The sequence below is a fragment of the Sarcophilus harrisii genome, chromosome 1 (genome assembly GCF_902635505.1).
Source record: "Sarcophilus harrisii chromosome 1, mSarHar1.11, whole genome shotgun sequence".
Lineage (NCBI taxonomy): Eukaryota > Metazoa > Chordata > Mammalia > Dasyuromorphia > Dasyuridae > Sarcophilus > Sarcophilus harrisii.
The window spans coordinates 700,798,410-700,823,369 of NC_045426.1; the positions used below are offsets into that span (position 1 = coordinate 700,798,410).

The 24,960-nt window shown below is 50.7% G+C and overlaps 1 protein-coding gene across 2 annotated transcripts; it reads left to right on the forward strand.

The window, feature by feature from the left end:
• The first annotated feature begins 18 nt into the window (after positions 1 to 18).
• Positions 19 to 17,605, forward strand: MVK (mevalonate kinase). 2 transcript variants are annotated; one of them, XM_031948782.1, is made up of 11 exons: positions 19 to 279; positions 1,749 to 1,840; positions 4,382 to 4,529; positions 6,456 to 6,600; positions 7,120 to 7,275; positions 10,663 to 10,766; positions 11,319 to 11,364; positions 11,840 to 11,930; positions 12,566 to 12,682; positions 15,975 to 16,128; positions 16,245 to 17,605. In XM_031948782.1, exons 2-11 carry the CDS (start codon positions 1,763 to 1,765, stop codon positions 16,394 to 16,396), a joined length of 1,191 nt encoding a protein of 396 aa, XP_031804642.1. In that variant the 5' UTR covers positions 19 to 279; positions 1,749 to 1,762; the 3' UTR covers positions 16,397 to 17,605. The 2 variants fall into 2 exon arrangements, with proteins under 2 accessions (XP_031804642.1, XP_031804643.1); XM_031948783.1 differs by lacking the exons at positions 15,975 to 16,128; positions 16,245 to 17,605 and adding an exon at positions 13,891 to 14,794.
• The last annotated feature ends 7,355 nt before the right edge of the window (positions 17,606 to 24,960 follow it).

Sequence of the window (24,960 nt, forward strand, 5' to 3'; positions counted from 1 at the left end):
GGACCACGTGACACGAGTTCCTCGGTCCTATTGGGTTTATTGATAGCCAATCGGCAAAGGGCCGCTCCGGCTCGACGCTCCGATAGGCCGATCTTGGGGGGCGGAGCCTCCCTGCTCCGAGGCTGTGCCGGATGGAGGTGTGTGGGAGGGCTAGGGATTGGGGGACTGCGGAGCTGCGGGTCCTGACGGCGACGTTGCGGTCTGTGGACGGGGAACGGCCCGGGGCCGACACCATCACCGACCGCAGCCGACGCCCTCTTAGCCCTTTATCGTTTACATGTAGGTATCGGGGCGGTCCCCGGGTGCTAGATGGGGGAAGAGACGGGCGGGGGGGCCCTAATGCCCGGGGCCCGAAGCTGCCCCCCGCTCGCGTGCGGGGTCTCGGAGCGTGTGCGAGCGCCCCTCCCCCGGTAGTGTAAGCCCCTTGTTTCTGACACCCCCCCTCCCCCTCCCCCTCCTTGTGGTCAGCTTTCCTCCCTTCTGCCTGGGGTCACGCTCAGCATCCGGAAATAAGAGGCTGACCGCAGCCGCCCCTTACAGGGTTAGCACGGCCCCCCCCCGAGCCTCGCAGACTGTAGCATCTGGGCTGCCTCAGCGTTCTGTGGGGCCGGCGGAGTCCTTGGGCAGAGAGAGCGCGGGCTTTCAGGGTCCGAAACTCCCGGGTAGAGGGAGCGCTTATTGATTAGAGATTTAAAACATTAAACGGCAAACTTCCATTAAGCATTTGTTTGTTCTTTGCTATAGAATATTGTAATATTTAAAGCATTGACTGTTAAAAACCTGTTGAGCCTTTATTGGATAGTATGTGCCAGCAGTTGCGGGGTACAGAACGCAGGGCAGACAAGAGTCCAAGAATCTCGCCTTCCGGGGTGGAGGGGCAACAGATCAAGGGGCACTAGAAAGGGGCAGCTGGAGAAAGCGGCTGGTGAGAAGCCCAGGGAGCTCTGAAACGCGTAGGGCGCGGGGCCGCTTGTCCCGAGTCCCCACTCGCTGCCTCCCTTCTTGTAATCCGTTCAGGTCTTTTCCCCGTCCTGACACTCTGATGAAACCGGGGAACGTGATTGGTTGCATGTGGTCTCCCATTAGCTAAGAGCTCCTTGACAGCTGGGATCGCTTTTGCCTTTCTTGGTAGGGCCTCCCCCTCTCCCCCATCGCTCAGTGCCCAGCGTGTAACGAATGTATAATGAAAGTTTGTTGATTGAGTGACTGATTGCCTGTTCTCAGGGGTTCAGTCCGTGAACTCCCCAAGGCTTCTTCAACTTTTAACACTTGCAACCCCTTTTCATCCAAGAACCTTTCTGTGCCCCCTGCTCCGGGAATTATAATGTAGGCGTACAGTCAAGCATTTTCCGGTAATTAATCATGCTTTGTGGGGCAGTTAGGTGGTACAGTGGCTAGAGCGTCGATTTTCATAGTCAGAAGGACCCGAGTTCAAATGCCCCCTTAGACACTTAGCACAGCCTAGCTGTGTGACCCTGGGCAAGTCACTTAGGGCCAATTGTCTTGCCTACATATATATGTGTGTGTGTGTGTGTGTGTTTGTATATATATATATATATATATATATATGTATGTATATATGTATATGTATATATATGTGTGTGTGTGTATATATATATATATATATATATATATATATATAGGTGTATATATACTTATATGAAACTATAAATGGGGTGACGGCCCACAGCTTAAGAAGCTTTGACCTAGACTCCCTCCCTTCAGGACCACTTTGTTTTCCTTTTCAGGATTTAAACTCACCATGTTGACTGAGGCTTTGCTAGTCTCAGCGCCTGGGAAGGTCATCCTTCATGGGGAGCATGCCGTGGTCTATGGCAAGGTAAGTGACCCAGCCTCCAGGATGCTTTGCCTCACCTCTCCACTGCATCTTTCTTCCAAAAAGGCTAGAAATTTTAGAAACATACGTTTTCTTTTTTTTAATCTGAACTTTCATTTCATATAATTAAAAAAAAATTAATAGCATTTTTTTTTCAAATACATAAAAAGATTTCAACATCCACCTTTGCAGAACTTTGTGTAACAAATTTTTCTTCCTCTTCTTGCCCCCCTTTTCCCAGAGACAGCAAGCAATCCAATATAGGTTAAATATGTGCCGTTCTTCTAAACATATTTCCATATAATGATGCACCCCCAAAAAATCAAATCAAAAGGGAAAAAACAAGAAAGGAAAGAAATAAGCAAACAAACAACAATAAGGTGAAAAAACTGTGTTTTGATCCCACTCAGTCCCCTAGTCCTCTGTCTGGGTGCAGATGGCTTTCTTCATCACAAGACCATGAAACTGTCCTGAATCACCTCATTGTTGATGAGAGCCATGTCCATCAGTTGATTGTCACATAATCTTGTTGTTGCTGTGTACGATGTTTTTTTGGTTCTACTCACTTCACTTAGCATCAGTTGTAGGTCTTTCTAGGCTTTTCAAAATCATCCTGCTGATTGTTTCTTATAAAACAGTAACATTGTATAACTCATAACTTACTCAGCCATTTCCCAAGGGATGGGCATTCACTCAGTTTCCAGGTCCTTGCCACTCCACAAAGGGCTGCTACAAACACTTCTGCACATGTGGATTTTTTTTTCCCTTTTTAATGATCTTTTTGGGATACAGACCCAGTAGAGACACTAGATGAAAGGGTATGCACAGTTTGATAGCTCTTTGTGCATAGTTCTAAATTGTTCTCCAGGATGGTTGTATCAGTTCACAACTCCACTACCTATGCATTAGTGTCCCAGTTTTCCCACAGTCTCTCCAATATTTATAATTTGCTTTTCCTGTCATCTTAGCCAATCTGAGAGATGTGAAGTGGTACCTCAGAGTAATTTCTATTTTTCTAATCAATTATGATTTAGAGTATTTTTATATGATTAGAAATGGTTTTAATTTTTTTGTCTAAAAATTGTTTCATCTCCTTTGTTATCAGTTGGATAATGGCTTGTATTCTTAATAGATTTCAGTCAATTATATATCTTAGAAATGAGGCCTTTATAATAAATACTGGCTGTAAAATTTTTTCCTCAGCTTTCTGCTTCCCTTCTAATTTTGGCTATATTAGTTTTGTTTGTGCAAACCTTTTTAATTTAATGTAATCAAAATGATCTATTTTGCATTTCATGATATTCTCTAGATTTTCTTTGGTCATACATTTCTCCCTTCTTTGAAGTTTTTGATCTTTTGTTCTTCCAGATGAATTTTATTATTATTTTCTAGTTCTATAAAGTAATTTCTTGGTAGTTTGATTGGTATTGAACTGAATAAGTAGATTAATTTAGGTAGAATTGTCATTATTATCTTGGCCTACCCATGAGCCCTTGATATTCTTTTAGTTGTTTAGATCCAACTTTATTTGCATGAAAAGTTTTATAATTGTCTTCATATAGCTCCTGGCTTTGTCTTGGCAGGTAGACTCTCGAATATTTTATATTGTCTACAGTTATTTTAAATGGGATTTCTATTTCTGTCTCTTAGTTAATTGTTACTAGTAGTTTTTAGTTGATTTTCTAGGATCTCTAAATGTACCATCATATCATCTGTAGAATGATAGTTTTGTTTCCTTTTTACTTACTCCAATTTCTTCAGTTTCTCTTTCTATTCTTTTTGCTAAAGCTAAGATTTCTAGTACAACATTGAGTAATAATAGTGATAATTTGTTTCACCCCTTGTCTTATTGGGAATGCTTCTAGCTTATCCCCATTAAAGTAATGCTTGGTGATAATTTTAGGTCGAAGCTATTTATCATTTTAAGGAAAATTCCATTTAGTCCTATGCTCTGTAGTGAAAGACATTTTCTAAGAGGAGATGGGGAGGTGAGAATTTGAAATCTAGTCCCCCCCAGCCATAAAGTGTGGTTGAGGTAGAAAGAGGGCTGCATTTGGCCCTGGAGGGATCTTGTGGCCGAAGCCCAAGTTTGCCTGTCTCTCTGCTTTGGAGATCCACTTCATCTCTCTCTGTTCCCCAGTTTTCTCACTGATCGGAGAAGGGGATGGGCCCCTTCCAAATCTGAATCTGTGACTGGAATATGGCATTTGGTGATAGCGGGAAGAGATTTTTCCCAAGAATCAAAGAGTGGATGTTCTTCAGCTGGTCAGACAGATGTTAAGTGTTTCTGCTTGACAGAGCCAAGTGAGGCTCTGGGAGGAGGCTACTTTTCTCCTCCTTTCCTGTAGGATCCAAAGAAGGGAAGAGAGTATCCTTGTGGGGAGCTGTCAGCCACACAGAGAGAATCTCTTCCTGGTTCACTGTGAAGGGCCTTTTAGGTGTGGAGGTCAAGGCTGCCCCAAGCCATCTGGCCGGAGCTCATGCTGGAAGCCGTCCGCCTAAGTCCAGGTGGACTTCAGCTCTGCTTGCTCTTGGCTGTTCCAGGTTGCATTGGCTGAAGCCTTGGATCTGAGAACATTCCTGCAGATAAAGCCCCACAAAGATGGGAAGGTCAGCCTCAGGTTGCCGAACTTGGGGACCAAAAGGGACTGGGACGTGTCCAAACTCCAGCTGCTGCACACAGCCTTCCTAGGTACGAGCTGCCCTTCTCTCATCTTCGGGGGGGCCCGTTACTCTCTCGGTGGGGGCAGGGGGTGACTTGTGACCCATCCATCCATCCTTTCTCCGTGTTTGTCCTTCCATAAGTCCTGCAAGGGAGGCCTTTGGGTTTTAATATCATGGATACCAGTGTAACTTTGGCCTGTGCTGTCAGGAAGATGAAAGTGGGTCCAGGCTTGCCAGGAAGGGAATAACCAAAGGAAAGTGGACCCTTGGGATTCCTCAACCTCCTGGCCTGCTCCTTCTGGAAAGCAGGGGAAGAAAAGCTTTCCCGGGGAGTTGGCCGTAGCCTTGGAGGTGGGAGGGTGGCAGCAGAGCCTCCCAGAACAAAGTCCAGTCCTCCACTTCTTGGGGCTGTCAGCCAGTCAGGGGTTGGCTTAGGTCCCTTTGAGGGCTTGGCTGGCCAGGAGTTTGCAAATACAGAAGTATTTTTTGCTTTCTTGGGAGGATGGCCACTAGACCACTGCTAGGGGTGCTAAGTTGGCTCCCACAAGCTTAACGAGCCTGTCAGTGGGCAGTGGTCACTGGGGAGGTGCTCTGTCCCACCTGGCCCTTGTCATGTTGGTCATTAGCACCAAGTACTCTACTTCTCTACTTAATTAGTTCCTTTTGTGCTTTCCCTGTTCACTGGCAGAGAAAGCAAAAAGAATTGGATGGTTCTGAGGTTTTTATCATCCTTTCTCCCTGGTTGCATCTGCTCAGCTCCTTCTTTGATCCTCTGCTTTCTCCCAGCTCAGCTGAAAATACCCCTTTGTCATCTTCAGCATCACAAAAGTCAGCTCCTTCTGAGATTTGACCCATGTGAGGCTCTATGGAACCTTGTCGTACTTGTTAGGTCAGTGACGAAACCAGAAGAAGTTGGGCCTGTTCTGTGGCCTTGGGATGTGGGAGTACCAGGCGTTCTCCTCCTGCCTCTCCGCCTCTCTTCTGTCAGCTCCTCCCTCCCTCCTGGGCTTTCTCTCAAGCTGAATTTCTGATCCTTCCTGTCCTTTCTGTAGATGCTTTGAAATCTGCTCTCCCCAAATTTAGGAGCCTGGGAGACTGCCTGGCTTCTTTGGTATAGCTTTTTGGTAGAGCTGTCACTTCCCCACAGAATTCCACTTCTCTTTTTCTCAGCACCCAATTCCTCTCTATTGAGAATCACAATGCCCGGCACATAGTAGGTGCTTAACAAGTGTTTATTGATTGATTACTGACTGTGAGATTGCCGTTGTCCAGCCTTGACTTCTGGCAAGTCTGTGTGGGTAGTTGGGTAACAGAAGTCGCCCTTCCCCACTGTAGACTTTGGCTCTGGCTCCCAGCTCCTCATCCCTTTCCTTTGGTGGTCCCTGTGGGATGCGGTGACCCCCATTTCTGTTTCGGCTCCGCTTGCATCTCTCCCGCCTTACAGACACCCTCTCCCACCTTTCCCTGGGGGGCTAGGATGTGTCCAGGGGGCCCAGAAGCAGAGCTAGCCAGGGTTGGTCTGTCATCCCCTGGCCAAGCCTTCTGGCATGAATACCAGTCCTCAGCACACACATGCAGATCGTAGTGACTTGTAACCAGGCTTAGCCGTAACATCCAAACTAGACCAGGCTGGACAAAGGGACTGGACACTGGGGGGAGAGGGGGTGGTTTCATTAGCACTTGCAAAGTGAGAGAAGAGTGCAGGTCCTGATCTGGGCCTGCAGTCAGGAAGGTCTGAGGTCGTCCGGCTTCAGAAACTGCCAGTTGTGTGAGCCTGAGCAAGCTCCTCACCTCTGTCTGCCTCAGTTTCCTCATCTGGAAAATGGGGATGACAAGGGCACCTGCCTCACTGGATGAGGCTCAGATGGGATGCTGAGTCCCTCTGCAAGCCCCCAGGTTCTGCGTGGGCTTGGAAGCCCCCCGGCTGATCTTTGCCCTTTTGCTGTGTTGACAGACTCGGGGGAGCCCACAGCTCCAGTGCCAGAGCAAGTGGAAAAGCTGAAGGTGTTTGCGGGCTTCCCGATGGACTCCTCCGACAGCGAGTGCCTGGCAGTGCTGGCCTTCCTGTACCTGTACTTGTTTATTTGCAGGAAGCAGAGGTAGGTTTGCCTCGTGCCGCCCCCTCGCCTCTTTCGGGACTTGGCTCCACCCTCACCTTCCAGGAACTTGTGCTTCTTCTCCCCGGGCCTTCCCTGCCCAGGTGCCCTTCCAGCCAGACCAGCTCCTGGAGGGTGGGGTCTTCCTTGTCTCCCTGGTGCTCAGCGTAGTGTCCGGGTCACAGTAAACACTTAACAAATGCCCGCCACTGATCTGCAGGACCTGCCACCCTCGAGACCTCACCCATCTGCATGCCATGTTGGGGCAATGGAAGGGGAGTTTAACTTCTTCCTTTTTTAAAAAAGTGAGGGTCCCATCTTCCTGAGGTCTCTGCCAGCTCTGAAGTTCTTGGTACTTGTCTGCCAATCGGGATGCCAGGGAAGGGCTCTGATGGTGCCCCGGCCCGCGTCGCTTGTCACCAGGTCTCAGTGAGAGGCTCCTGGTACCCGCCCTGCTATTGGCTGTCCGGTGGGGGGAGGGCATGGGCAGCTCCCCTGAGGGATCATGCTTTTGTGTTTCAGGCACTTGCCTGGCTTGGACATTGTGGTGTGGTCGGAGCTGCCCACGGGGGCGGGCCTCGGCTCCAGCGCTGCCTACTCAGTCTGCCTGGCGGCTGCCCTGCTCACCTTCTGTGAAGAGATCCCGAGTCATCTGAGCGAAGGTGCCGCCAGCGCCCGGTAAATGGGGCGGGGGGGCGGGGGAGGCAGGAGCAGCCCCGGCCCGTTGGGAGTCCGCAGGTCTCTCCGGGTTCACGTTTCTCTCTGAGCGGCGTCTCTGGGCAGGCCTCCCCCTGCAGCTGCTGCAGGTGCTGGCTTCCCATCCCCTCTGGGCTCTAAGACTCCTCTGGGGGCCACGGAAAGCACAGCCCTTTCTGAAATGTCCCTGTTATGGAGCTGCTTGCCCCCGGGGGGTGGAGCTGGAACGGCCTTCTCTCCCCTCATCTTCCGCACCTCGGGGCTGGCGCCGTCAGGGAGTCCGGGGGGCGCTGGATGGTCCTGCACACCTGTTGTCTCCTCACCTGCTCTGGTCTGGGAGGCCCTGCGGACACCCCAGGCCTCAGAGGCCTTTGCAGCGAGTTCCTAGGGTGCTGTGCAATGGCAGCTGTGCTGGAATGGTCATCATTGACCAACTGCAGACCTCCAGTGTGGAGGTGCCCATGGGGAAGGGGAGGGGCTGCTGCCCCCCATTAGTCCTGGGCCCCGACCCCGGGGCTGAGTGCTCAGTATCAGCCGGGCGTCGGGCCCAGGCAGAGCAGAGGGTTCACTCACCAGCCCTTGAGTCCATCTGATGGGACTTAGGTGGGATCATTGGGCGGGTGCCATCCGACGCCCATTTGGGCCTTCCCAGCTCTTGTAACTCTTGTCCAAGGCCTGCTGTGGTCTGCCTTAGGGCTGATGTGTGCCATAGGTGCCACAGAGACCCAGGGGAGCGCATGTGGTGGCCTTTGGGCCTTTGGCCTTTGATCTCTCGCCACTTCTCCCTCAATCAGACAATCTCTTCCCAGCTGTTCTTGTCTTTGTGCGGCTCTTCCTGCCCGCACCTGCTGCCCTTCGTTCTTTGGGGTTCCGTGGCTCACAAACAACAGGTGGGGAGAATTGGAATGCTGAAAATGAAACAGCCGGCCTTTGTTTGAGGGAGAAGTAAAAGCAAGCCGAGCTGCTCTTGTCTCTGGGGCCCTTTCCTCCTCGGCCTGGTCTGGATAAAAGATAGTCTTCGTCCACTTGGTTTATCTTGTGTGAATTGTTGGGTCAAACTTTTGTGTGAATGTGGATCTCCCTGAAAGTTCCCGGACTTGATGCATTTAACGTGATATTTTGTGCAAAGAGGATGATCCAGAGAATGTCGCCATCTGAGGGTTCTGCGGTTTGGCTTTTTTATAGGACAGGAAAAAAATGTTATTTGTTCCACCCCGTGCCAGCAATATTGTGATGTTAATAACACCCTGGAGATCCAGAACACCCCTCTGCCAGGCCCCCAGGATGCTAGTGCTCAGATTCAAAGGGGCTTATTTTCTTTGCTGGTTTTATTTTAAATCTGTTCCTGTTCTTATTTTGGGAATCTTACAGCCTTCTGTTTCCTGGCTTCCTTTTGTGTGTGATGGTGTGACACCTATAAAAATGGGCTGTTTAGTGTTTGTTGTATCCTAGAATTCCTGCTCCGAGATGAAAATGCTGTCAGGCCCCGACTCCTTTTGCCAAAGGGAGCTTTGATCTATGTAGACTGCCGCGGATGCCAAGGCTGCTGATATTAATATTTCTGTCGACGGTCCCCAGAATTGCTTTGAATGGATCTTTTGTGTGAGCTCACGTGCGTAAGAGAGGAACATGGAGGGGGAGATGGCAGATGGCGGAGGGCTGCACCTGTGCCTGAACAGGCCCGTTTTCTAGAACTTTCCCACGATTCTTGGTGGTATTAACCAGCTCTATCAAATCAAATCGGGCTTCTTGACCCCTGGCCCTTAAAATGAAGGTACTGAGATGAGCCCAGAGTCCCCACCCGGCTCTCGCATTCCATAGGCTGCTAATATTCTGGGTTGGGATGCAGCTTCCAGCCCCGCCATTGTGCCCTCAATTATTAAAGACCTGAAGTGGGAAGGGCCCATTGTGAGCATTCTGCTTGTAAATGCTTATTTTTTGCTCCTGAGGCCCTTCCCGTGAGAATAGGGGACGCTCTGTAGATGCTGCTGCTGGGGCTGCCCGTCCATCCCACAGACCCAAGGCCTTGTAGGCCTCTCTCTCCCAAACCAGAACAGAGCCATCTTCTAAGTCACCTCTGTTCGATTGGAGCCAAAACCCATAAGAGAAGTGACATTCCCCGTGGAGCAGAAGGCGGAGGGTCTGCACCCCCCCGGAGGAGGTCTCCAGGAGGCTCCGGCCTTTCTGACTGGGTGCTGCTGCCTGCTGGCGGGGGGACTGGCCAAAAGAGACGAGGTGTATAAAAGGGGGTGTCACGTCTACCAATACCAGGCAGTTATGGGGCCTCGGGAGCAGAGCAAGCCCTAGACTTGGGCGGATTCTGCCTTGGACTCACTGGGGGACGGACTGGTGGGCAAGTCCTTCCCGTTGTCTTCAGGACCCGTGGCGGGGGGGAGGGAAGGGTCAGCAAGTGACCATTATTAGGCTTGAGGCCAGAGGCCCTGGGGCCTGTTATCTGCTGCCCTCTTGTTGCGGGTGCCGCCTAGCCCACAGGGATCCCTTTTCCATCTCAAGCTTTTGGCTTCTGTCCTAAATGAGGGAAATGAACTGATTGTTCTCAAAGATCCTCTCCAGCTTGGAAGCCCGCGAAGCAAGGAGACCCTGCTGAGAGGTGGCCCCCTGGGAACTGTGCCAGGAGCCCCCAGCTCATGAAGGAGGGTCAGGAGAGGGAGGCTCTTCAGAAGCCAAAGAACACAAGTGTCACCCTCAGAGGGGAAATGACTTCCCACCATCCTGCAGTGAATCTGCACCAGATTCAGGGCTGGACCTTGGGTCGTGAGAGTCTGCCTCCTCTCTCCTGCCCTGCACTACCTCCCATTCTCCATTCTCTGGAGACCTGCGGGGGAGGGCCGCCTCGCCCCTCAGTGGGGAATGGGATGGAGAGGATTTGGGGTGCGTGTGGGTAGGACTGCGCGGCCTCCGAGGTCACTGAGTCTTTGGCTCTGCTTTGGGGTTTCCCTGGCTGTGCTTCCGCCATGTTGTCTTTGTGCTGTTTGCACCCTGGTTGCAGGACTCGACGTTTGTCCCCGCTTTGTTTTAGAGGGGGCCCACTGTTCCCAGGCCATTGTCCTTGGCTCCCACCGTCATCCAAGATGTCCCCCACCTCTCCTTGTCTCGTCTTTGACAAGCTTGATTTCAATGTCTCCATCCTTCACTTCTCCAGTCTCATTTGTAAAATGATTATTGATGATCCCTCCCAGACTTTTGTCAGAGTCCCGTCTTTTAGCCAGTTCTAAATCCTCTTCCCTCACTTAGTGCCCCAGCCATCAGGGCCATGAGATACCGTGAGGTTCCCCCCCGATGCCCCATCTCATGATCTTGTCCAATGGACACGAGGAGGGATCATGGTTTGTTTCCTTATTTTGTCAGGTGGACCGAGGAGGAGCTGAGTGTGATTAACAGATGGGCCTTTCTGGGCGAGAAGCTCATTCACGGGAACCCTTCCGGGGTGGACAACTCCATCAGCACTTGGGGTACGGCCTTTTCTTCCTCCTTGCTGTGAAGTTTTGTTCAGAACAAAGTCCAGTGGAACCCCCTGCTCTGGGGGAGCATCTCGTGCACCCCCGATCCCCGGGAAGCACCTCTGGGGTCAGGGCCTGCTAGGGAGGGGGGGAGGGGAGAGCCCTGACCCCAGAAGGGAGAAGGAGCCAAGTTTCCTCAGGCCAAGTCTGTCAAGTCCTCCCAGCCTGGAGGGCCCTGAGCCATGGCTTGTGGTCCAGGGGCCGGCCCAGCCTCACACTGAGGAGATTCCCCACCTTGGGCTGTGGGGCAGTGATGGCCTGTGGGGACAGAGAGGTAATGTGGTCAGGGAAAGAACCAGGCCCAGCCTTGGAGTACGGAGCCTCGTGGGAGAACGGGGACTGAGCCGGGTCCTTTTGTGGCCTGGCCTGGGGCTGTTTGGGAGCCCGGGGGAAAACAAACCCTCTTTCTTTGCCCGGAGCTCTCCTGCCCCACATTCACCTCGTCCCGAGACCCAGACAGGGCCCCGCACTCAGCCTTGGGTCCTTCTTTGTTCCCCTCCCCAGGCAGAGCGCTTCGGTTCCAGGGAGGGAACATTTCACCTTTACAGAGGTAAAGTGACTGATGGAGAGGTGGGGGGTGGGGGGGGCGGGGAGGCCTGGGGGGGCGCCCTGCCCCCGAGAACAGCAGCCAGAGGGCCCCTCAGCCACCGTCCGGTAGGAGTCTCCCTTTGGGCCTTACCAGCATCCTTCCCAGGCCTCATCTGCACTGGGCACTGCCCCGCTGGCCCGGCATTCTCCTGGGCTGGGAGCCCCCCCAGGGGAGCTGGCTGCCGGCCCCATAATAGGGGAATGAGCATTTAGGTAGCACTACTGTGTACCAGTCCAGAGCTGAGCCCTTTTTATAAACGTGGCCTCGTTTGATGGGAGGCAGGAGCTCTTATCTCCATTTTACAGATGAGTAAATTGAGGCAAACAGGCAGCCTCTGCCAAGTGGGATGGCCAGGGAGGTAGAGGGCTGGAGGCTGAGGTCAGGGTCGGGGGATGGACTCGGCGGGAAGGCCCACGGCTCGTCTCCCCCTCCCCAGGATCCCCATCTTGAGGATTCTCCTGACCAACACAAGAGTGCCCCGGAGCACCAAGGCCCTGGTGGCAGGCGTCAAGGACAAGCTGGTGAAGGTGGGCGCTCCTGGCCCCAGCGGGGCGGCCTCCCCACCCCCTTGTGTCATTGCTCAGGGCCCCGCCCACGGCTTCTCAGGGTCTCCCGGGGGCCCGATGTGGCATGGGGAACAGGCCCAAGCGCTCAGTGCCCTCCTGGGGCTTCTATTCTGTTTGGGGGCGCAGTCAGTAACAGGCGAGGAGGTCCAGGGGACCTTGAGAAGGAAGGGGATCGGCCCAAAGAGGAGCCTTGAAGGGAGAGCAAGGAAGGGGTCTGGGCAAAGGCCCGGAGCACTGATTGAGGCCCAGGAGGGTTGCGGGGCTGCGGGGCCTCGGGGTGTCCCCCATCTCCTGACTCCGAGCCTTTGCCCAGGCTGCCCCTCCTCTGGCCTCCCCACCTAGAAAGGAAGCAACTCCTTGGGAGAGGAGGGGTCTCCTCCTTCTGTCCCAGCCCAGGCTGGGGGGCCTAGGGGAAGCCCTGAGGGCAGGGGAGGAGGAGGGGGACAGAAGCGGCTCAGGGGTAATGTCCTCCCCCATCGGGGGGGCCCCGGTGTCTCCTGAGGAGTTGGGGTGGGGGGCAGGCCTAGTCCGTTTTCCCTGGGGGGAGGGGCAGGCCCAGGAGGCACTTGGGCCTCCACCTTCTCCTTGTCTTCCAGTTCCCGGAGATAATGAAGGCGCTGCTGGCGTCCATGGATGCCATTTCCCAGGAGTGTGAGCGTGTGCTGGGCGCGATGGTGGCGGCCCCGGCCCCGGAGCAGTACCTGGTGCTGGAAGTAAGCGCTGGCAGAGGGGGCGGGGCTTCAGAGGGACGGCAGCTGGTACCGTTAGGCAGGAAGTGGGCATGGGGAGGGGAGGCGGGGGGCTCTCGGCTCCCTATTTTTGCTCTAATTTGGCTTCCTGGGAAAGGGAAATGCTTCCTGAATTGAGATGCAGATCCGGGCTTTAAAGCACCATATTAGCTTCCTGAGGGAAGAAGGGGATTCGGGAAGGAGGGTGCTCCGGCCTCCAGAGGGGAGCTTAGTGGGCCCTGTCACTCGGGAGAAAGGACCGGCCGGAGCCGGCTCCTTGGGGCGCAGGCCTGTGTCTGGGCGGGGAAGGAGCACCCGGCTTGTTACTGCCCAGGTCGGGATTGGAGAAAGGTGGAGGGGAGAGGGGCTGAGAACAAGGGGTGTCTGGGCTGGGAGGGGGCTTGGAAATCATCTTTACAGATGGAGAACCGAGGAAAAGAAGTCTAGTGAGCCCCCCCAGGGTTAGCCGAGGGGCGGAGCCAGGCTGGCAGTAACTCAGACCCCCCTCCCTCCCGGGCTAGTCCTCCTCACTCCCATCAGGCTGTTTCATGCTAAGGAGAGAAACCCCCGTGTCACTGGGCCATGGGCAGGTCCCAGCAGCCTTTAAGAGGCCCCGGCCCCGCCTTCAGTCACACGCCGGGTCTGGGCTGGGTTCTCTGCCCACTCTTTCCCCCTTCCCTCAGTGGGCTTTCTTCGAAGTTCTGGGAAGGTAGAGCCGGGCCGGTAGATGGGGAGCCAAGCCCCAGGGAGTGAACAAATGACGTGGATCCGGGCCAGCACTCAGCGGGGCGGCTGCCCACATGAGCCCGTGGGAGGGGCCGATCAAGTGGAATAGCTCAGGCCTGGGGGGAGCTCTGCCCAGCGAGGCCGAGGGGACCTCTCCCAGAGGGAGTTGGGAGGCAGCAGAAGCTTCCCCAGCCTCAGCTGTGGCCGACGCAGCGGGCTTTCAGAGGGAGTCAGTGAGAGGGACAAGGGCTGCATCCCCCCTCTCCCCCCCATTCCTTATCTCTCTCTGTCTCACTCCCTGTGTGTCTCTTCCCTCTCTATTTCCGCTCCCCTTTGTCTTTCCCTCTTGCTATTCCTTCCCTATCTCTCTCTGTCTCTTTTTCTTTGTCTCTCTCTCTCTGTCTCTCTGTCTGTCTCTCCCATCCTCTCTCCCTCCTTCCCTCCCCCCCACGCTGCTGCCTCATGAGGACCCCGATGGAGACCCCCATTGGTCGCCCCCGGGTGTGTCTCTGCCCTCACACCAGCGAGCCGTCCTGTGTCACGAGCTGTTGTCAGACTCCTGATGGACTTGGGGCCGGGCTGTGACAGGTGTCCGGGGTCGGCCGAGACAAGGCTGCGCCATCACTGTGACAGAGCAGCAGTGGGGAGGGTCGGGTCTGAGATGCGCTTGTGGAGTCCCCGGGGCTCGCATCCCTCCCCTCGGACCGCCCTCCCCTGCCCTTGTCTGGTGTGTGCTGGTGAGGCCGTCGGCCGGGGCTGGGGGGCGGCCGTGAGCCTCCGAGCCATTGGCAGGTATTGAGACGAGCAAAGCCGAGATGTCGCGGTGATTGACACCCCTGGCGGTGCAGGGAGCTCCATGGAGCCGAGCGTGTCAGGCCCAGCAACGGGAAACAGCTCGCGCTTGTCAGAACTTGGGGAGAGGCTTCTCATGTTGGCGTTCTCGGAAACGAGCAGCTCAGCATGTTGGGCAAGTGGAGGAGAGCTCCCTGATCGCAGCCCTTCCTGCGGGGGCCTGGTCTCCCCAAGGGCTCGGCAGGAGAGGCAGGAGGGTCCCTGGGCCCGGATGTCCTGGCTGGGGAGGCCCCAGAGACCACTCCACTTTGACAAATAGGGAAACTGAGGCAAGAAGGCTCGGTAACGACAAGATTAGCAAAGGCAAAGCCCCGTCCCTCCCACAGCCCCCTGGGAAGGCGCATCTCCCGTGTCAGTAACTGTTTGGGGTCTGAAGGCCTCGGGCTTGCCCCGGCCCCAGCTTTGATCAGCAGCGGCCTCTGTAGTAAATGGTCTCCCTCAATCCTCGGGGGTGAGCAGTGTTCCTGAAGGCCCCCCATTGGTAGGCAGGAACAAGACCCTCTCCCCCCCTCCCCACCAGAGAAGTCTCAACTCCCTCCCCCCTCACAGGCTCCCCGCCCTCAGCCAGCCTGAGTGAGTTTCCCAGCCCCTCTGGCCCAGCCCCCTCCTTTAAGGCTTTTGTTTCTCAAATCTTTCCCTTCCCCCCTTGTTTTCACACTGATTCCATCCATGTCCTCAGACTTGTGAGGCTTGTCTCCTGTCACTGCCTGATCCACCTGGGGGGGTTTTATGGGGGGGGGGGTGAGATGCAGACCCACGTGTTCCCCTCAATCTGGGACTCATCCGTCCCAAGGCCACACTGCTTTCTAATGAGTCTCCCCCGGCCCCTGGGGAACTTGGGCTTCCCCACCCCACACTGGCGCCATCCACGGCTCTTCCCTGCCCACTCCTTGGCTTTGCCATGGGAGCATCAGGCTGCCCAGCCTGAACCTCTGGTGGTGGGCAAGGCTTGCCAGTGGGCACCCTGCCCCAGGAACTTCCCCCGGGCCTCCCCGAGACCAGACGGTGTCCCAGGTGAGCCCCCCCATCGAGGACCAGGGTCCTCCTCGGATCCTGCTGCCGAGCCCTTGTGTCTGACTCGGGGCTCACCCCCAGACCGGGGCACATTAGCCTGTCCCCGGGCCTCACCTGTCACTTGGTGAGCGTCTGGAAGGGCCCTCTGGGGTGCCCCGAGCAGGCGTGGGGCTGCCTCCGTCTCCTCCCTCTGCCTCTTTTATCCCTGAAACGGGTTTGCCCCGGCCACGAGCGCACGTACGTATACACACACACACACACACACACACAGACACGTGGAGCCCAGCGCCTCTCCCACAACAGCAGGCCCCTTCTGTGGGACGAGGCGGCCAGGGGGGCCCGGCTTGTGAGTCTGGAGCAGGCCTTGTACCAGGGGTCCTCGGGGGCTCGGCCGCAGAGGTGCCGAGGGGAGACCCGGTCCCGGCTGGGCTTCCCTTACTGACCAGTCATGTGGTCATCATAGCCTTGTATCGACAAGACTGGCAGAAGCCGGGCGCTCCCGGGTGTCACACATGGGCCCGGTAACTCGGACACTCATGGGCCCAGTCTCAGTTCTGTTTGCTGTAGAGAGGAGGTCGGACCCCGGTCCCCAAGGCCCCTTTCTGGTCTCAGCCCCTGCCCCCGAGGGGACGCGGGGCCTGCCCGGCAGACACGGGCAGTACCTTGACCTCTGTCTGTCTCCTAGGAGCTCATCGACATGAACCAGCACCACCTCAATGCCATCGGAGTGGGCCACGCCTCCCTGGACCGGCTCTGCCGGGTCACGGCCTCCCATGGGCTGCACAGCAAGCTGACCGGGGCCGGCGGCGGGGGCTGCGGCTTCACTCTGCTCCGGCCAGGTGGGCCAGTGTCGGGGCCTGCGGGGGGCGGGGGAGTCTTGGGGGAGGTGCTAGGGGTGAGGGCTCACACAGAGTCCTGGGCCTCTGACAGCTGCCTTCCCTTTGTATCGCCCCAGGTCTGGAGCAGTCTGTGGTGGAGGCCGCCAAACAGGCCCTCACCGACTGTGGGTTCGAGTGCTGGGAGACCACAGTTGGGGCTCCCGGCGTCTCCCTCCACGCAGCGTCCTCCCTGAAGGCCAACGTGCTGCAGGCTTTGGCCGGTCCCTAGAGGACGCTCTGCAGCCCCGGGTCCGATGGGGGCTTCCTGGGCCCTGGCAGGCGTCCCCGAGCTCCTGCTCCAGCGCCGGTCATGGCAGAATGGCATCGCGCTGCACCAACCAGGCACCGTGACCCCTCTGGCTTCCTCACGCTCCCAGATGTTCCTGAGGCAAAGGCTCTCCTGCCTTCAGACAGCCCTGGTCCCAAGGCCTGCCATAGACCAGCCGGCTCCAGGCCTTCCCTTGTTTCTGAGCCTGGGCTGGAGGAGGCTCCGGAGGAGGCTGGCTGGACTGGGCCAGGCCCTCCTCAAAGAGAGCAGGAGCTTTGTCCACTTGTCCAGATACAGGGGAGCCCGCCTCCGGCATGAACCCTTGCCCCACTCCTGGGGAGCCCGTCCTGAGACCCCCGACTGTGCCCCGGGCCATGCGGACATCTCCTCAGCAGCCGAGCCAGACTGTCCGCGGGTGGCTCTGCCTCCAGCCCAGGCTAGAGTCCATCATAGGCGATGGATAAACCAGGAAGCCTTTGGAGCCTTTGTGGTGGAGCACCTCGCTGGGCCGGAGGGCGGCCATTCTTAGAAACAGTCACTGCCCAGGGCCCCAGTGCGTTATTCAGAATCCGAACCTGGGACCCGGAGCCTCTGAGCTTGCTATGGTGGGAGCTGTTCCTATCCTTAGTTCTTGAAATAAGCTGGGAGGATGGAGGTGGGGGGCAACGGGCACCATAATCTGTAGATAGAATGGATCGGTGGAGGATGGGGGAAGGACTGGGCCTAGTGGTGATATTCCTTAGGAAGAAATGCTAAAGGAGCCAAGACCTCTGGGCAGGGTCTGCTGAGCTCAAGACTGGGGCCTCCCGGGCCTTGGAGGAGCCTGCCCTCGGCTCAGATCAACCACAGAAAAGGCAAAGCCTTATTATTTGAATGGGAAGAAATGGGGAAAAAACTTTCATAGTAAATCTATTTTTAGTATGGTGATTTTGTGTTATTACTCTTTAAGATTTATATGCTTTGGGGGGATCCTCTCCAGAGATCTCGATTTTAGGGCTCTGACTTAATGGGGCTTGTTCGGTTCTCAGCAGCCCCTTGAATGAGTAGAGCGAGGACGGGGCCCGACTCCTTTGTCTGCCTCAGGATGAGCCGGCTTACCATCAAGCATGGGATCTCAGTCTCTTCATTCACTTTATTATTTTTTTATTAAAGCTTTCTATTTTCAAAACAGATGCATGGATAATTTTTCAACCTCTCTCACTTTAGAATTTAAATTTTAGGCTTAAATTTAGACTTGAAATTTAAAAAGAAAGAAAAAGAACTTCGTTTGTCTCCTCTGCTTCCACACTTGCCCACAGCTCCGGGGGCCAGCCTCATTCTGAGGGGAGGTTTGTGACCCCTTCGGAACAGTGTCCCCTCCGCCCCAAGCCGTTTTCTTTGGTCTTTGTCCACACCGCGGGGAGTCCCCTTTCTCCCTGGGCCCTCTGAGTACCCGAAGGGTAAAATGGCTTTCTGTCATGTCCTGGTGGGGCATGGGTTTGGAGGGAGACAATGGGAGCCCCGGCTCTTGGTTCTGAGTGGCTGGGAGTCTCCCCAGTGGGCTTTCTAAAGATGAGGAGCTGCTGTCCTTTGGAGCATTTGTGTGTGTTACCAGATTCCTTCTATCCCCCCACCCCTCATGGCTGCCCTCCCACAAGCAGGGGGATGAGACCCCCTGAAGTCTCCCCCAATTCTAAAAAGGCGCCGCTGCTCGAACCTTGGGCCTTTGGTCCCAAGGAAACCAAAGCAGAGGCCTTCAGACGGGAGTTTTCTCTTTTCCTGAATTGATGGGAGGCTTGGTGGAGGCCCCTCTGAGCACTCGGCCAGTCCGGAGAGGGCAAGGGATGAGTTAATAGAGCGCAGAAGCGGCCATCTCTTTCTGAAGGACCGGGGAAGGCGCGCGGGGGCGGGGGGCTTATTCCTGGGCCACCTCCTGCTCCCTGTGTCCTCAGCAGGCCAGGCTGGGGCCAGGGACCACGGGGCCCCACTCTGGGTTAATCGCAGACACTGTGTGTTTCCGCCCTTGGTCACCAGGGGGCGACTGGCACCTTTTCTAAGAGGGTACCAACATCCCCCTTTGGGGGAGCTTGGGGAGCCACCCTGCAGAGCGGGGGAGCCAAGCTCGGCCTCCTGCCGACCAGTGGGGTGTGTTTGGGCCGGGCCTTCCTGAGCCCCACTTCAATCAAAAAGTTCTCTTGTTTCCCATGAGCAGGACCAGGCTGTCCCGAGCTTTCCCTGGATCTGTTAGGATTTATTTTGGGTTCGGGACTTGTAATACCAAGGTGATAAATACAAATTTCACTGGCTTTAAGCTCCATGACGCTCAAGCCCTATTATTTCCCATGTGATGCTGGGCCAGATACTCAGTCTCTCTGAACCTCAGATTCACTAGTGGACGTGGGAAGGGATGAAACCAGGTCTCATTCAGTTCTAGGTCTGTAATCCTAGGCCTGGATCCTGTTGCTTTTCTCCATGGGCCTTTCTGGTGGATGAAGGAAATAGCTTCATGCGTTATTGGGGGCAGGAGAAAGGAGAGGTTATGGAACCCCCATTTTATTGGTCCCGAATGGAAGGGAATCTGATCTCCATTGCGACCTTCAGGGGTTCAGGAGATTGGGGGTGTCCCAGCTGGGACCCTAAGTTGCTGGTGGCTTCATTCCAGTCGATTCTTGCCCCCATTTCCCTTCCTGCAAAATGGAAGTTGGCCTAAATCAAAGGTTGTTACCCTGGGACTTAGTGAACTTGATTTTTTAAAAAATTTGATAACTGTATTTCAATATAACTGGTTTCCTTTGTGTGTTTGAAAGCATTCTTTGAGAAAGGGGCCCATGGACTTTACCAAGGGGACTGCCCGGGGAGACCTTGACACAGGAAAGGTTGAGGATCCGACTTCCCACTGCAACATTCAGGCCTTCTCTGTTCTGGGCTCCCTTCCATCCACCGGACTGCGAGTATGGAGCCCCTTTTGTCACCAGCTGGACAAACCCCCATCAACCTATGTCCAAAGTATATACTGCAGTGGAGTCGTCGATCATCCAGAACCCCGTGATCAGAACAGGGAAGTGGGACCCGTCCCAGAGGCCCCTCGTGGCAGAGAGCCCGGCCCGGAGTCTCCGGCAGCCCTTGAGTTTAGGACCCCCTAGTGGCTGTTGAGGAACCAATCGGGTTTGGGTGGGCATTTTCCTCCCCGTCCCACCTCTCTGATGAGCCAGTCAGACGTCACTGGAGCTTGGCGGGAGTGCCAACAGTCAGACAGTAGCTGCTCGGCTCCGCACTGGGCCCTGGGAGCTGCTGGGATTTAACTGCTACCTTCACAATACAAAGTGCCCCCATGTTTTTTTTCCCCAGTTCTGTCAGCGATCTCTCCAGGACAGGGATGGCAAATGGCGCAAGGGATACTGGGAACTTTTACAGCTTCCTCTCCGCTGACTTCATGTGATAGAATTGTCACCCTCCTGTGCTACTTTCCCATGTCTATCTGCAGATATTTCAAATAGTGGGGATTTTAGAGGCTGCCAAAAAGATTTTGTTTTTACAGTGGCCTCAAGGGAGAGAGAAAGAGAAGAGCAGAGTCTCAGAGCGCTGAAGTGATCACAGGAGATGGAGTGGGAGAGAACGTGGGTTCGAATCGCACCTTTGCCTCTTCCTACCAATGTCTCTTGTGTAAGCTCTAGTTTCCTCTTCTATAAAATGAGCAAGTTGGACTAGATCCCAACTGCTTCAACTATGGTTTGGGATCCCATTTGAGATCTTGTAACCAAAAGGGGGAGGGTCATGAAATTATGATTTGTTATTGGTCAATGTTTGATTTTCTTCTCAAGAATATTTTATTTTTCCAATCATGTGTAAAGATAGTTTTCAGATTCATTTTTGTAAGATTTTGAGTTCCAAAGTTTTCCTCCATTACTGACCCCCTTCCCAAGACAATAAGCAATCTGATATGGTTTACACTTGTACAATCATTTTAAATTAAATGTTTGATTTGTAAACCTATTTTATATACCTATATTCCTGGGGTCATGTAAAAATTTCTTGGATAAAAAGGGGCTGCAAGTGGAAAGAATTTAAGAAGCCCTAGACTAGATGACTTGAAAATCTCCTAAAGCTCAGTGTCCTCATCTGTAAAATGGGATTCTTTTTTTCTTTTTTCTTTCTTTTTTGGCTGAGGCAATTGGGATTAAGTGACTTGCCCAGGATCACACAGCCAAGAAGGTCAGATTTGAACTCAGGTCTTCCTGACTTCAGGGCTGGTGCTCTATCCACTACACCACCTACCTAGCTGCCTCGGATTCATATTTTCTGTGGCACGGTGGAAAAGGTGCTGGGTTAAGAGGCAGAGGAGCTAGGTTTAAATCCTGACAGTGACTTACCATCCATATGGAGTTGGGCATGTCTTTTCTTTGCCTCAGTTTCCTCATCTGCAAGATGAGGAATAGAGATGGCCTTCAGTGAGTCTCCTAGTTCTAAATCTACAGTTCTGTGATTTTCCAAAGACTCTCACCCTCTGCAGACTCTCGCTCTCCTGAATCATTTTGATCTTGGAGTCAGTGAACCCTTCTTCTTTCCCCGGCCCTTTTTCTCTGTCTGTCCAACTCCAACCCCTGTGAACTCCAAGTTAGACATCAGTGGCTTGAGGCAAAGCTGACCATGAGCCACAAAACAAAAAGCCTGCATGAATTCGCTGAATTGACAAACTGACCCAAGCATCCAATTATTTACTGAACTGTGAAATAACCCCATGCTCCTCCCCCTGCAAAAAAAACCCCCAAACACCAGTGCGATGGCTTCAGTCAGAGCCAAAGTAATAAGATGTTTCTAAAATGACTTAACTGGGATATCAGAATGGTCTCTAATCTGAAGCAAAATGTAATTTCATTTGGTTCAAGCACTAATCAGAGAAGCTTTCTCCTCTCCTTAAAACCATCTGTCTCCTCCCTTTTTTAAAACCCGCAACCGATGCTCCACTTTTTGTTGTTGTTTATTGGCTGTTTTTTTTTCTAGTTACATATTCCCCCTTTTTATATTAAAGCCTTTTTAAATTCCCCTTTCTTTCCATTCCAAATTCTCTCTCTTCCCTTTCCTACCCTTCCCTATTGAGAGGGCAAGAAATTAAAAAAAAAAAAAAACCTCATCATGAACATATATATTCATTCAAAACTAATTTCCAAATTAGGCATATTCCTCACTCCTCCCACCACTCAACTCCCCCATCAAAAAAAACAAAACAAAACAACAAGAAGAAAAAGAAAAACAGAAAAAAAAATATGCTTTTACTTTAAGTCTATTAGTTCTCCTTTTGGAAGTGGACACTATATTTCATCACAAAACATCATGTGGTTGGTTTATGTTAGGGTTCCCAAGTTTTTCAGAGCCGATCATTATTACAAAATTGAGTAAATTATTCTCCTGGTTCTGCTCTTCGGTTGCATCAGTTCATATAAGTCTCCCTGTGTGTTTCTAAAACCATTCCCATCATTCTTTCTTTTTTTTAAAAAAATAACTTTTTATTGACAGAACCATCATTATTTCTTACAGTACAATAGCTTTGATGGGATAGAGCATTGAATCTCGAGTCGGGAGACCTGAATTCAAATCAGACACTCCCTTAAATTTGGTCTCAATTTCCTTATCTTTAAAAAGGGGAATAATAACAGCATCTACTTCCAGAGCTGTTGTGAGGATCAAATAAGATATTAATTCTAAAGCACTTAGCACATAGTAAGCTCTCTATATAGTAAGCTATCATCATCATCATCATTATCACTATCATTATTAACCATAACTTGTTCATAACATTCCCCAACTGATAGACATATCCTCAGCTTTCAATTCTTCTAATAACTTTTTAGTAGAATCTCTGGGGTTCTCTAAGTATACCATCATCTCATCAGAAAAGAGTGATAATTTGGTTTCCTCATTACCTATTCTTATTCCTTTAATCTCTTTCTCAACTCTTTTTGCCAAAGCTAGCATATCTAATACAATATTAAATAGTAACGGTGATAGTGGGCAACCTTGTTTCACTCCTGATCTTATTGGGAATGGTTACAGTTTGTCCCCATTACATATGATGCTTACTGCTGGGGCTTTCAATTCTTTAAATATTTTTGTACATATGAGTCCTATTCTTTCTTTGATCTCTTTGAGGCAATGCTATTGCTGGTTTTATAGCCCTTTGGGCATAGTTATTAATTCTTCAGGATAGTTAGAATAATTCACAATTCTACCAACAATGCATTAGTGTCCCTGTTTTTCCACATCGTCTCCATTTTTCTTCTCTGTCATATTGGCCAATCTGATGGTTTTGAAGTGCTACCTCAGAGTTGTTTTAATTTGCATTTCTCTAATTATAAGTGATTTAGAGCAATTTTTATATGGCTATTGATAGCTTTGATTTCTTCTTCTGAAAACAATCTGCTCATATGTTTTAATCTTTTATCAACTGGGAAATGACTCTTATTCTTGTAAATTTGACCCAATTAACTATTTTATAAATGAAACCCATATCAAAGGCCCCCCCCCCCAGTTTTCTGCTTTTATTTTTAATTTTAACTGAATTAGTTTTGTTTGTATATAAACACTTTAATTTCACATAAACAAAATTATCCATTTTACCTCCTGTGAATCTGTCTTTTATTTGATCATGAACTCTTCCCCATCCATAGAATTGACAGGTACTTTCTTTCTTAATTTATTAATTTTCTTATATGTTTTATGTCTAAATCATGCACACCCTTTGAGTTTTTTCATTTATTACCTTCATGTTCTTGATCTTGCATTATCCTACAAATGAATTTGTTTTTTCTAACTCTATATAGTAATATTTTGGTAATTTGATTGGTATGGTACTGAATAAGTTAATTAAGTTACTTAGTATTTTCATTGTATTATATTGGCTCCATGTAGCTATGAGCAATTAATATTTCCAAATTATGTAGATATGTATTTGTATGAAAAGCATTTTTTAATTGTGTTCGTATAGTTCCTTTGTGTGACTTGGCAGATAGACTTCTAAGTATTTTATACTTTCTGGAGTTGTAAATGGAATTTCTCTTTCTATCTTTTCTTGCTTGATTTTGTTGGTAAGATACAGAAATGCTGATGATTTGTGTTTATTTTATATCATCTTGCAACTTTGCTGAAGTTGTTAATTATTTTTTATTTAAATTATTTTAAATTTTAAAATATTTAAAATATTAAATTATTTTTAAAATTAACTCTTTAGTAGCATTCTCTCTAAACTAAAGTTTTCAACAGTCACCCTCACAAAAAAAAATTGGAACATGAGATTTTGCGAGGGTGACTGTTGAAAAATTTAGTAGCGTTCTCTAGATAAACTATCATATGATCCACAAAAAGTAATAGTTTATTTCCTCATTGTTTTTTTATCACTTCTCTGTTTTGTCTTATTGTTATAGTAAATATTACTAGCACCCTATTGAATAGTAATGGTGATAATGGGGATTCTTGTTTATTTCTGATCATATTGGAAAGACTTCTAGCTCATCCTTATTACAAGTAATGCTTGCTCTTTGCTTTATAGAGATACTATGTATTTTAAGGAGAACTCCATTTATTCCTTGCTTTCCAGTGTTTTTAATAGGAATAGGTCTTATTGTTAAAGTTTTTTTTCCTACATGTATGGAAAAATCATATAATTTTGTTGGTTTTTTTAATATGATCAGTTATGCTTATAATTTTCCTAATTTTGAATCAACCCTGCGTTCCTAATATAATCCAACCTGGTCATAGTATGTATGATCTTTGTGATATATTACTGTAGTCTCTTTGCTAAGATTTTATTTGAAAATTTTGCATCAATATTCATTAGGGAAATTGGTCTATAGTTTTCTTTTTTTCTGTTTTGCTTCTCCCTGATTTAATTATCAAGAGAGTTTCATATAAGAAATTGGGTAGGACTTCTTTAGCTATTTTTTTTCTCCAGTTTATGTAATATCGGAATTCATTGTTCTTTAAGTGTTTAGTAGAATTCACTTGTAAATAATCTAGTCAAAAGCCAAAGCAGTACTTAGGGAAAAATTATTTCTCTAAATGTTTACATCAATAAAAGTTATTTTCTATTCTATTTCCTATTCTGTTAATCTGGGCAGTTTATATGCTTGTCATTTAGATGATTAGTTTTATTGACACATATTTGATCAAAATACCTTTTAATAATTGGTTTAATTTTATATTTATTGCCTGTGTATTTACCCTTTTAATTTTTTATACTAGTAATTTGATTTCTTTCTCTTAAAAAATCAAATTAGCAAATGGTTTATCTAATTTAATGGATTTTTAAAAAATAAAAATAGCTCCTAATTGTACTTGTTAATTCAATTTTTAAAACCTTAATTTTGTTAACTCTCCTTTGTTTTTCAGGATTTTTATTTTGGTGTCTAATTGGTAGCTTTTAATCTGTTGTTATTGCTGTTTTAGTTGTGTACTCAATTCATTGGTCTGTTCTTTCTCTCTTTTATTGATGTAAGCATTTAGAGATATCAATTTTCTTCTAAGTACTGCTTTGTTTCCATACCCAAAGTTTG